General features: G+C 38.7%; 1 protein-coding gene across 1 annotated transcript in view; it reads right to left on the minus strand.

The window, feature by feature from the left end:
• Positions 1-8,134: 8,134 nt before the first annotated feature.
• CPM (carboxypeptidase M) overlaps positions 8,135-14,005 on the minus strand; it is a 93,038-nt gene continuing 87,167 nt past the window's right edge. The window contains exons 7-8 of the mRNA XM_006859544.1: positions 10,836-10,984; positions 8,135-8,551 (exon numbers count right to left, since the gene is read on the minus strand). Of these exons, the coding sequence (XP_006859606.1) occupies positions 8,309-8,551; positions 10,836-10,984 (392 nt within the window). The 3' untranslated portion in view covers positions 8,135-8,308. The remainder of the gene's footprint in view (positions 8,552-10,835; positions 10,985-14,005) is intronic.

A 14,005-nucleotide genomic window follows, 5' to 3' on the forward strand; every position in this document is an offset into this window, starting at 1 on the left:
GGTATCCAAAGATAATTTTCCAGTTGGTAGCTTATCTTTTCATTTTTTTTTTGTAAATCCTTTTGATGAAAAAAGCTTTTAATATTTTGAAGTCCCATTTATTTATTTTGTGCTTTGCTGTTTGTGCTTTTGTTTTTACATTAAATAATCCATTGTTGAAAACTAGGTCTGACAACATTGCTTCTGCTTTTTCTTTTAAGAATTTCATGGTTTTAGTTTGTACACTAAAATCCTTATTCCATTTTGAATTAGTTTTTGTGTGTGGTGTGAGGCATAAATCCTATTTTGTTTTTCTGCAGTTGAATCCAACTTTCCCAGCACTATTTATTCCAGCAACTTCTGTTTCCCCATCAAATGGACCTAGCTCCCTTATAAAAAAATCTGTCTCCCACAGCTGTGTGGGTTTATTTTGAACTCTCAGTGCTAATCCATTGGTCTACATGTCTATTGTTATATAAGTGCCAGGCTGTTTTGAACTGACTCAACGGCACTTAACAACAATAACAAAGGCTTTCAATCATATGAATCATAACATGCTATGGACAACATTGAGAAGAATGAGTATAAATAAGAACACTTAATTGTGCTCATGAGCAACCTGTTCATAGACCAAGAAGCAGTTGCTCAAACAGAACAAGGGAACACCGAATGGTTTAAAATTAGGAAAGGTGTGCACCAGGGTTGTATTCTTTCACCATACTTATTCAATCTGTAGGCTGAGCAAATAATCTAAGAAGCTGGATTATATGAAGAAAAATGTGACATTAGGGTTGGACGAAGTTTATTAACAACCCACTGTAATGCAGATGAAACATCTTGCTTGTTGAAAGTCAAGAAGACTTAAAATACTTACTGATGAAGATCAAAGACCACAGCCTTCAGTATGGGTTGTACCTCAGTGTAAAGAAAACACAAATCCTCACCACTGGACTAATAACATCCATATAAATGGAGGTAAGACTGAAGTTGTGAAAGACTTCATTTTGCTTGGATGAACCATCAACACTCATAGAAGCAGCAGTCAAGAAGTCAAACAATGCATTGCATTAGACAAATCTGCTGCACAAGACCTCTTTAAAGTGTTGAAGAACAAAGATGTCTGTTTGAAGACTAAGGTGAACCTGACTCAAGCCATGGTATTTTCAATAACCTTATATGCATGTGAAAGTTGGACAAGGAATAGGTAAGAATTGATGCATTTGAGTTATGATGTTGGAGGAGAATATTAAAAGTACCACAGACTGCCAAAAGAACTAAACAATCTGTGTTGGAAGAAATACAGTCAGAATGCTCCTTTGGAGCCAGGATGGCCAGACTTTGTCTCTCATACTTTAGACATATTATCAAGAGGGACCAGTCCCTGGAGAAAGACATCATGTTTAGTAAAGTGGAAGGTCAGTGAAAAAGAGGAAGACACCCAGCAAGATGGATTGGCACATCGGCAGCAGCAATGGGCTCAAGAGTAACAGTGATTGTGAGAAAGACGCAGGGCCAGGCAGTGTTTTGTTCTGTTGTGCGTGGGGTTGCTATGAGTCAGCACTGACGACAGCACCTAACAACAACAACAATACAGAGGGTTTTGGAAGTGTGACTGAGGTTGCATTCAATCTGTAGAGTGCTTTGGGTAGTTTTGACTTCTTAACAATATTGTGTCTTCCAATCCATGATCATAGAAAGACTTTCTTAATCTCTTTCAGCAGTTTTTTTAGATTTCATTGTATAAATCCTTCATTTGACTGGTTAGATTTATTCCTAGGCATTTTATTCTCTTAGATGCTATTGTAAATGGGATTGTTTCCTAATTTCCCTTTCAGATTTCTTAGTGCTGGTGTATAGAAACCCAACTTAATTTTGTTTGTTGAACTGCAACTTTGCTAAATACCTCTATTAGCTCTAGACGTTTTCCTGTAGACTCTGAACTTTTCTATATATAGAATCATATCATCAGCTCATCTTTTCCCGTTTGGATACGTGTCATTCTTGTCCTGTCTTATTGCTATGGCTAGACTTCTAATACAACACTGAGTTGAAGCTGTGAGAGGGACCCCTTGCCTTTTCCTGATTTCAAGGAGAAAGCTCTCAGTGTTTCTCCACTAAGTATAATGTTGACTAGTAGGTTTTCATAGATGCCCTGAGTCATATTGAGGGATTTCCCTTCTAATCCAATCTTTGTTAAGGCTTTCATCAAGAAACCATGTTGTATTTTATCAAATGCTTATTCTGCATCCATAGCAATGATCGGGTGGTTCTTTGTTCTATTGATGTAGTGGATTACATTGATTGATTTTCTAATGTTGAACCATCCCTGCAGTCCTGGAACAAATCCCATGTTTTCATAATGTGTAATTTGTTTACTATGCTATTGGGTTCTGTTTGCTAGTATTTTGTTGAGGACTTTTGCATCTATAGTCAGTCATAAGAGATAGTGACCTGTAATTTTCTTTTCTTGTGGTATTTTTGTCTGGTTTAGCTATCAGGGTTATGTTCTAAGATCCTTTTAATACACTAATGTGCATTGTTGTTAAGTGCTGTTGAATTGATTCCAACTCACAGCTACCCTGTACGGGGTTTCCGAGGAGCATCTGATGTGTTTGAACTGTCAACCTTGTGATTCACAGACCAGTGCTTATCCTATAGTGCCACACCAGGAATCCAATGTGCATTGTTAGTTTCCCAAAATCTTTTTGGCCAGTAAGCACACTTTTCATCCTGCATCTTGTCCATCGATCACATTGCTTTATGGTATAAATTAATTTGGGGTGTATTATATAATATGTTCTGAATGGTATATTTAGGCTTGGAAGAGCTGTTGAAAAATTATTGCCTCACACACCAAAACCCCCCAAACTTGTTGCTTTGTCAATTCCTAGTCATAGCAATTCTAAAGGATGGAGTAGAACTGCCCTATATTTTTTCCAAGGCTATAAATCTTCATGGAAGCAGACTGTCACATCGTTCTCCTGTGGCATGTGGTGGGCTAGAACCATCAACCTATCAACTAGCATCTGAGCACTTAACCATGAAATTACCAAGGCTCCTCACTGAAAGTCACTAACTTGGTCTTCCCAGATTTTATTAGATGATAATCAATTCTTTCTCATATGTGCACTTTGTTACAACATACAGAACTATTTTTTCAAGATAATGGAATGGAAAGAAACAACATTAATGATTTACATGAATATTAATCTTTATTGATAATAAGAAATATTGTAGATATAACAATTCAGAGGTAGTTATGTCCCCTACCCAATAAACTTACAGTCTTTGACAATTTGTGCATTTTAATAAGTTCTTAATTATAAGACAAAAGAAAGTCACTGAGAAGACGTGTAAAATCAGTTATAAAACATCTATAAGACTGTGGAGTAATTCATATATGAAAGTATCATATAATGGTTTGTGAGCATTACAGTACAATATCTGATTATTAGTGAAAACCAATGTAAGTTTCTGTAATGAAATTGGATTCTTTCCCCCAAACATCCATTTTAGGTATTGTGAAAAGTGCTCTTTAAGTAACCTGGTCACCATTTCTCCCTATATTCTCTTAGAAAGTCATGAGAAAAAGGATGTGTTATGCAGATAAATATCAACTATTTTGTTACTATACTGAATATAAATCAAAGTTCTCAATAACCAACTTTTCCTATTGTGACAGGACTAAATGCTACATTCATTTCAGGGAGGGGGAGAGAGGGTTGCTCTCTAAGAAAGAAAAGATATTTCATCAAATCTTTTTACTTTTTAAAGGTAGAACTCACTTCTTAAAACATTTTTAGAAACAGATTATAAATTTGCTGTGGAACAAATGCAACATTGGTGTCTTAGAAAGACTTATAGAAATGCTAGAGGCCTTTAACATTTCTGATACATCTAAGAGCTCAAGATTGAATATAAATGAAGCCCCAAAATCCACACTGCAGAGACACTTCTCAACAAACTCACCACATAGATTCATTCAGAAAAGGGGATCCAATTGCTGAGTTGTAGGAGTCAAATTTAAATGTAGATGGTTTTATACCATAATAAAACTGGGCTTTTTGGCAGGTAATATTTGTTAACATTTATCGTAATTTGAGTAACATGAAAAAAGCTAGGCTATCTTATGAAAATTTCTTTAACTATTGTTAAATGATCAGTTAACTAATGTTTCAGGCCACTTCTATTTATATCTGAGGCAAAAGATTTGGATTTGTGGTACTATAGTATTAGCATTGGACTTTGAACCAAATGGTTGGCAGTTCAAAGCCACCAGTTGCTCCTTGGAATCCCTGTACAGGGCTGTTATGAGTTGGAACAGACTCAACGACACTTATCAACAACAGCAATGAGAGAGCTTCAAAAGGTTCATGGAAAAGTTCCACAATCTCTTAGTTCCATTTTTCCATGAAGGTTTTGAAGGTCCCTTGTATACCGCCTTCAAAATATTTGAGTGTTAATTATGCTTCCTCCTCCTGGAAAAGCACCAAATATGGCATCTTATACCACTGCTTCTAAGCGTTTCAGAACCACAGTCAGGTGGAGACCCACACTCGATAGAAAAGGAAACAAAGTTTGAAGGCCTTGAACCCCGGCCTCCTGTCTTCCAGTTACCATTTTAGCCCGTCATTGCTAGCTGCATTTCTCTCACCCAGAACACCTGTTTAGAAATTAATCCTACCTGAACTTCAGAGCCTGAGAAGCATAAGGACCGTTTTAGACGGTGAGAAATAGCAGGAAAGGTGAGGAAAAGCAGTCTGAATTCCGTGGCTGTTACTCCTCTTGAACACCTCACTCAACTAGTGGAACTCTACCATCCTGAAACCTCGCTGTGAACTTTATATTTAAGCATTAATGACATTCAAGTTTGACTTTGATTTGGCTTGAAGGTTATTTTAATAATTTTGTTGCTCTTTAAATTAGTTTCAGTTTGACTCTGATACAAATTTCTGTTTTTGGTTAAGAATCCTGAACCAATTCACATTTTGGTTCATGTCCCTTCAAAGATTTCTGTCTTAGAAAACGAAAAGTCAGAACTCAGGATGTCCAGTTGCAAAACCTGTTTGTTGTTGTTGTTAAGTGCCATCAAGTCGGTACTGACCCATAGCGACCTTATGCACAGCAGCACGAAACACTGCCCGAACCTGGGCCAACCTCACTACTGTTGCCACACTTGAGTCCATTGATGCTGCCACTTGGCCAATCCATCTCTTTGGGAGTCTTCCTCTTTTTCTCTGACCCTCCACCTTACCAAACATGATATCTTTCTCCAGAACTGCTCCCTCCTGACAATATGTCTGAAGTATGAGAGACGAAGTTTGGCCATCTTGGCCTCCAAGGAGCACTTTGGCTGCACTTCTTCCAAAACGGATTTATTGGTTCTTTTAGCAATCCATGGCACTTTCAATATTCTCCTCCAGCACCACAACTCAAAAGCATCGATTCTTCTATGGTCTTCCATATTCACTGTCCAGCTTTCGCATGCATATGAGGTTTAGGGCTAAATAATTGTTGTGAAGTGCCGTCAAGTTGGTTCCAACTTATAGTGACCCTGCAGAGGATTTCTGAGGCTTTAAATTTTCACAGGAGCTGGAAGCCTCATCTTTCTCCCGTGGAGCAGGTGGTGGGCTCAAACTGTGAGCCTTGTGGTTTGCAGTCAGTGCTTATTGTATGGAGCCACCACTCTCCCAGGGCTTAATAGTAAATCTGGTATTACATACTTTTATATGTAATATATCAAAATCATTTCCTGTAATATATTAATACATATTTCCAAATATATAATAAATTATGGATTTTTAAAAAACTGATCAACATATCCATGTTAGAATTTACAAAAAGTGGTTAAAAAAGAAAAGACTACAGATCTTGTGTATTTTTCTGGTTTTGGCAATGTAGATTAAGCTCGGTCCAGGAGTAGCACTCCGTCCTTGGTGTTTCTCAGGTCCAGTGTGGTGGCTTGCTTCCCAGGTTCTGCAGAACTTTCCATGTCATATAAGAACCGAGAGGACTCACCTTCCGTGAGTGATACTCTGTACTTAGAAAACTGCTAACCAGTGTTATTATTGTCTTTTCTGTTTGATGTCCCCCCAACCCCTTATTCTTATCATTTTTTTTCTTGTGTATGTTTTAAGTTAACTCTTACTATAGTGGAGAACTGTTGTTTCAAATTTAGTACTAATGGTAAAATTTTGTTTTCCAATAAGAAAATACAGCCTGCAGTGCTACTAATGAAAGGAGCCGTGGTAGCACTGTGGATTAACAGCTGGGCTGCTAACTGAAAATTACGAATCTACCAACTGCTCTCAGGAGAAAGATGAAGCTTTCTGTTGTTGGAAAGATGTACATACAGGGTTGTTTGACTCACAACTCACTTGGCACATAACAATCACCACCAGTCTAATGCTATTAATGGGTAACATTACCATGAACTTTTGCTAAGTGCCAAATCCAATAAAAGTATTGCATTTGGGTTTATTTGTTTCATGTATATATATGAAAACCCTTTCCAGAGTTACTAGTGAGCTGAGTTTGACAAACGTAGGACCTAGTTTCATAAAATGACTCAGAGCCCTACACAATTTCTGGGAGGGACGGGAAATAGCAGGTTCATCCACTCATTCATTTGTTCAGTACTATTTGTTAAGTTCTGAGGATACCAAAATGACTTTTTTCAAACAAATTGAAATAGACCCTGGTCTCCAAGAGCTCAAGCTTTACTACAGAAGGCACACCCAAAAATAGCTGATCCTAATACAGCATCATCAATTCAGTAATAGGGATAAAGTCTATTTGGGGGAGCAAAGAGGAAAGGTCCTGCCCCCAGCCTGACTGGGAAGGGCTGGGGTATAATGGAATGGTGGTCAGCAAAGGAGAAGTGGGAAAGAAAATGTAGTGGTTAGTGAGGCATTCCAGAGGGGCACAAACAGCATGTGTAGGAATTGCACACGTTGATTGTTGATGGTGTCAGGTTGGCCTCTGCCCCCCAGTGCTGTGTGGAGGATGGGCTTGAAGAGGATAAGAGCAGGAGAAAGAGACCAGTAAGGTGTTGCAGTGGTGTGGGGAGTTACAACAGCCTAAACCTGGCAGTGCAAACAGCCACGGAGAGGAAAAGCTAGAATTCATCAATATTTATAATTAACTGATTGGACACATGGGGTGAAGGAGTATCAAAGATGGTTCCCTGGTTTTTAACTTGGTGGTAACAGTAACTGAGATAGGGAATACAGGAGGAAGAGCAACTCTAGAGAGAAAAGTAGGCTCCATTTTTTGACACGATGCATTTGAGGTGCCCATGGATGTGTGTCTGTTCAGGGGTAGAATTCTTGCCTTTCATTCAGAAGACTCAGATTCAATTTCTGGCCAACATACCTTACAAGCAGCCACCACCTGTCGGCCAGTGGATGCTTGCTTGCATGGTATTATGGATTTCAGAGGAGCTTTCAGCCAGACTAAGAGACTTAGTGTTGAAAGGCCTGGTGTTGTGCTTCTGAAAATCAGTCAATGAACACAATGGATCACAGCAGTTGGATCCCATTGTGCATTGGGTTGCCATGAGTTGATGACCGCTGATAGTACCATGGTTCACATCCAAGTGAATATGATATATTCATTGTGCAGTCTGATGTGAAGCTGAGGTTAAGGCAAGAGTCTATGAGTTAGAAATTTGGAAGTCATCGGTTCAACAGGGGATGGTGGCATTCAGGTGCAGAAAGGCAAGAAAACGGCTTCTGGAGCAAGAGAGGCTTACTTAATTGGCCTGCTGATTTTCTGCTCTGTACACTAGACTTTCTCAGCCCAACAGATCCGTGTTTTCTTGGACCACTAAGATATGGTTGCCCATTTTATCTCACACTTTCTTAGATCATTTGTAAAACTAAATATTTCCAGTTTTGTACTTTTTACTGCACTGAGAACTACTTATATATGGCACTTACTTCCTTTTCATATATAGGACTTGGCAAGGTCTCTTATATAGTAGGTGACAGATAAATATTCATCTTTATTGCTCATCTGATTCCCTGGTTCCGTGCCCCACCTCCCCACCACACACACACCCTTGTAGGAACTTGCTTCTCAAGTTTAACTTCTAGCACTCTTGGAGATTTATTTAGATGTAAGTAGGCAGTACTTGATAGATAAGTATCTTCCATTCATGATCACCACACAGTGCTTGTTGCAGGATTTGGAAACACCCAGTTCTCATTTAGGGAAGCTCCTGGAATTTATGCAGCGAGGTCCCTCAGAGGGAGTTAGAGTTACAGTAACCTGGCTCGAGTAATCCCTGATTCCAGGTGGTGACAAGGGTTGAGTTTCGTGCTTTGCTTTATTTTAAAAATATGTGCAAAACAGTCACTAAAAATACGAACAAACTAGGCTTTGTTGCTGCTGAGCGGCTTGGCAAATTTCTGTAGAGAGGAACCATAGGGCATGAAGGATTTGATACTGGGCCAGAGTCCAATTGCCCTCGGTAAGGCAGTATAATATCCTTTTTAAGAGCACTGAAGTTCTGGGATTTCTCTAGAATAACCACCTTTGTGAGGTGTGGATCATATCCAACGGCTGTAACCTGAGAGGAAACAAGAAACAATTATCTGAGTGATTTCAGATGTCTTGTGGTGCCAACATTGAAACACTGGCATCCCACAAACTGTGCCTTTGTGAAACACATGCAAGTCGGCCAGGCCTCTTGGGCTAGTAACAGAGTTGGCCCCTCTCAGTGAGTGTGCTCTATCTACAATGCCTGTTCGTGCGGACCACAGTTGCGAATGCTGCTGCCAAGACTTAGAAAATGAAAGAAAGACAAGCCCCTTATCTGGTGATATAAGTCAGTAGAAGGAAGCAGTAGAGTGGTCCTGCCACCATTATTTTCATGACGTGGAGCCCAAGGAAAGAACTGACTCTTTCACTCTGGCATACGTTTGTGCTTAGGATCCTCACTGGATATATGTATAAGTGCAATTCTTTCCCTGATCAAGTATACATATCTATTGCTTGCTTTGATTTTACCTTGTTTTATTTATATGGGTCTGAATTGTCATCTGTTGTTGTTGCGTGCCATCATTTCCGACTCACAGCGACCCGGTATATGGTTTATGAGGAGTGACTGGTGGGTTTGAACCACCAACCTTATGGTCAGCAGTCCAGTGCTTATCTTACAATGCCACACCAGGACTTCCTGAATTGGCATCTAGACTTATGATTTTTGGTGGAGGAGATCATCAGGAAAAATAAGACAAAAGCTAAATTAACTATAATAAGTTACATCTACTGAGATATACTTTCATTATACCAGGTGAAGAGGGAAAAGACTGGAGAGTAAGATTTATAGAACTACTAACTGGTCATTTTACCCACTCATTTCAGTTCCCAGAGTTTCGCCTTCATTCCCATCTGAGAAACAATCACTGATAGCTAATGTGTATTCCTGGCGGAAGGAAGTCACCTCTTCTGCAGTAAAAACTGGCTTTTAATTTCATTTTTCCAGTTATAATGAAAGGAATGGCGTTTAGTTTCTAAAACCCTTCAGGATTCAGAGCCTCCCTACTGCACAGGTCACCCCAGTACATGCAGTAGGCTCATCCAGAACTAACCCTCTTCGTGGGAAGCCTCCTGCTGCTGGACAAATGGACAGAGCTGGAAAACTCAACTCACTGTGAACCACACCTAGAAAAGCCCTTGATTTTCCTGCTAACGCACTCTGAAATTTGGTCCTGTCTACACTGCTTTTGATATCGGTGTCCTTTGCATGGGAACTTGGAGTGTATTAGGAACATGTGAATTCTTGGGGTAAACAGCTAAACTATTAGAGTTGGTATTAAATGGAAACCTCCTCTGAGGACATCCAAAGGGATCCCGCATGATTTACCAATTTTAATTAATTTTAAGCTTCATAGTTTGTGGGGGGATTTAATTTTTCTTTCTAGATTCTAGTATTTTTGTTTTTCCCATTTGGAACAAGACAGTCAATCTTTGGTCATCTCATGCCTAAAAATATTAGATCTACTAAAATAAGTGTTACGAATCGGGCTGCGAACCTTAAGATCAGCGGTTTGAAACTACAAGCCACTCCGCGGGAGAAAGATGAGGCTTTCTACTCCCGTAAGGATTTACACCCTCGGAAACCCTGTACTGGGTCGCTATGGGTTGGAACCGACTCGACGGCACTTAACAACAACAACACAAAATAAGTGTTTTCCTTGTAGTGAATATAAATTATTTTTATGCAATCCCATAAATAATCCCTTATCGATTAATGTTTCAAATTATTCATTCCTTTTTACCTTATGCAGGACATATTAGCTCTCGGACAAGAATGAAGGCCAGATTCTGGGAGTTGAATTGAATGACTAAAATGACCAAGTAGTGGTTAGGTAAATCTTTTCCCTCTTCATCATAAAGAGTATAAATATTTCTCAGTAGAAATGGTTTATAGTTAATTTAACATTTGTCTTATTTTTCCTGATTATTTCACTTAGAATGAATTATATAAATAATGTTCATGGAGTAGTTGTTAAAATGGTATTCCATGAATATTGGAAGTACTTTTGGTATATCATTGAACTATTCTTATTATTGTTAAAGTTAGCTGCTTTTTTTTGTTTTTTAATCATAAAAAGTATCACAAGAGATAGGATTTGGCTTTTGATTAAAAAAAAAAAAAATTGCCAGTTAGGAAAAAATGCAAATTTTTCTGGTATGTTCTTATTCCTCCCATTTGCACTGCTATTTTCTTTTGGCCTGAAGTATCTTCATTTAGACTTTCCAGACTTACTTTTTAGATTCCATCTAGGTAAGTAAGTGTTATAGTGTCTATAATATTCTAAGAAAAAAACCCAGGATTGTATGCTTACATTTATCACATAAGATCCAGGCAAGAGAAGGAGATAATACTCTCCAAATTTGTTGGTTTTGTAGGGGCAGATATGTGATCTATCTTGGACTTCCACAATTACGTTGGGTAATGGAACTTTGTTGTAATTAAAAACTTGACCTTTTACACCTGAAAGACAAAAAGAAAATCAAATGTAAACACTAAATGTTATGGCACATGAGATAATTTTCTTACAATGATTTTATAGCTGTTTTGAGTTAATAAAGTATTAAAGAAAAATTCATCTTATTTTCTCTCAGTTAATATTTCCCTATTTTATTTGTTGTTATTGTGAATATACACAATTCCTACATGTAGCATTTAGTAACACTGATTGTGTTTTTCCTTTCTCACCTGTCTCTTCTGAGTTCTTCCTCCTTCATTAACATAAATGCATTGCCCTCAAGGTTCCTAGCGAATCTTTTAAGTTGCTGTTGTGTACTTGGTCCCATATTTGTTGTTGTTATGTGCCGTGGAGTCGGTTCCGACTCACAGCGACTCTGTACAGGGTTTCCGAGGCTGTAAATCTTTACAAGAGCAGAAAGCCTCATCTTTCTCCAGTGGGAACTGCTGGTAGTTTCGAACTGCTGATCCTTAGGTTAGCAGCCCAATTCATAACCACTATGCTACCAGAGCTCCTTTCGTCCCATATAGATAGTTCTTAAAAGAACATAATGCTCAAGGCAGACCTTTTCCCGGAATTAACTAAACTACCGTTTGGTTTTAAGATGATTTCAAGGGATATTTTTGGTTTAAGGTTACAGGGCAATAATTTCAGGGTTCATTCACTCTCCATGTCTCCAGAAAGTCTAGTCCATGAAAATTTGAAATTCAGTTTTGTAATTTCCCCTTTTGATCAGGATTCTGATATAGTATCTTTGGTCAAAATGTCCAGCTCTTCTGGTCTCATGGCAAAGGAGTTAGTAGTTCATGGAGACAGTTAACTATGCATTCCATATTCTCCTTTTATTGCTGATTTTCTTTTATCCTCTTTTGCTAAAAGTGAATAGGGGCCACCTGGAAGCTTTAAGACCCCAAGTACTATGTAGTGAACTAGAAAGTACAACAGAAGTACTGACCACATTATTAGGCTAAGTAACTACGATGTTCCATGAAACCATGACCCTAAACTTCCAAATCAATGACCCATGAGATGTTTGCTATACATAAGGAGCCTCAGTGTCTACTTTTTATATTTATTATATATATAAATATATCTATCACATTTTTGCCAATTCAACTTTTTACATGTGTACAATTTACTGGCAGCTGTTATAATACTACCTTTTAATCAATGTGGTTTTTCCATAACTGTCAACCCCCCATTTTCTGTCTTCCACTCCTGGTAACCAGTAATAAACTTTGGTTTTCTTATTGACTATTTCTCTCAGCAAAATATCTTCAAGTTTCATCCATACTGTCGCATGTATCAAAATTTAATTTTCTCTACTGACTAAGAAGTATGTCATTGTAGGTAATGTACTACATTTTGTTTATCCATTTATCTGCTGATGGATATTTAGGTTGTTCCCAAGCTATTGTGAATAGTGTTTTAAAGTTTTTTTGGGTATGTATCTAGGAGGGGAATTTCTGGATCACATGGTAGTTCTGGAGTAATCGTGTGGCACTTAGGATAAGCACTGGGCTACAGGTCAGTTTAAACTACAAGGTTGGTGGTTCAAGCCTACCAACTGCTCCTTGGAAACCCTATCCATGAGTCAGAACTGACTTGATGGCACTTAACAACAACAACATGGTAATTCTATTTTTAGTTTCTAGAAGAACCATCACACTATTTTCCACAATAATTGTACCACTTTGCATTCCCACCAGCAACAGGCAAGTGTTCCAATTTCCCCACATTTTTGCCAGCATTCATTATTTTTCATTTTAATTTTAAATCTTAGACATCCTAGGGGGAGTAAAGTAGCATTTCATTGTGGTTTTAATTTGCATTTCTCTCATGGCCAATGGTATGGTTTCATGTGTTTGGTGACCATTTGGTAATTGGTATGCATATACTTCCTTCTCCAGGGCTCTGATTTAGCATCGAGCCTTCCCACCACTTAGGAAATTCATGAATTTGTACCAGATGCCTTGTGGTGGTGTGTCTGTTGGCTTCTTTTGTATTTGTCATTGACTTCCTCAAAACAAAACAAAACAAAACAAAACCCAAACTCATCAAAAAGAAAGCAAAACTAACTTCACCATTGCTAAACATCTAAGATAATGGACAAAGGATTCTAGTAAAGAGTAAAACCAAAACCCACTGCTCTAGAGTCGAGTCTGACTCAGAGAACCTATAGGACCCAGTAGAATTGTCCCACAGTTTCCAAGACTATAAATCTTTATGGAAGCAGAATGCCATATCTTTCTTTTTTTGGAGCGGTTGGTGGATTTGAACCACTGAATTTTTGCTTAGCAGCCAGAATGCTCCTTGGAAGCTAGGATCACCAGACTCTCATACTTCAGACATATTATCAGGAAAGACTAGTCTCTGGAGAAGGATGTTATGTTTGGTAAAGTGGAGAGTCGGAGAAAAAGAGGAAGATCTTCAATGAGATGGACTGGCACAGTGGCAGCAGCAATGGGCTCAGGCGTAGCAATGATTGTGAGATTTGCGCAGGACTGGGCAGTATTTCGTCCTGTTGTGCACTGGGTCGCTATGAGTCGGTACCGACTCGATGGCACCTAACAACAACAACAAGAAGTGATTAATTATTGTGCTACCAAGGCTCCTTAGTAAGTGGTGGGGGTAGTGGTGTGTTGTGTGTGCAATCGGTTCCAACTCACTGTGATTCTGTAGGGTTTCCGAGGCTGCACATTTTTACGGGACCGTAAAGCATCATCTTTCTTCCATAGAGTGGCTGGTAGATTTGAATTGCTGACCTTTGTGGTTAGCAGTCCAACTCGAAACCCACTACGCTACCAGAGTTTCTTTAGTGAAGAGTTGCTGTTGTAAGGTACAATAGAGTTGGTTTTGACTCACAGCTATGCTGTATAGGCTTTCTGAGGAGCAGCTGGTGTGTTTGAACTTCAGATCTTGTGGTTCGCAGTTTAGTGCTGATCCTACAGCACTACACCAGGAGTCAAGAGTAGTGGGCTAAAAACATGAAGAAAAAAAGCCATATGACCTTGAATATATCTCAC

The sequence above is a fragment of the Chrysochloris asiatica genome, unplaced genomic scaffold (genome assembly GCF_000296735.1).
Source record: "Chrysochloris asiatica unplaced genomic scaffold, ChrAsi1.0 scaffold00033, whole genome shotgun sequence".
In the NCBI taxonomy this organism is placed as follows: domain Eukaryota; kingdom Metazoa; phylum Chordata; class Mammalia; order Afrosoricida; family Chrysochloridae; genus Chrysochloris; species Chrysochloris asiatica.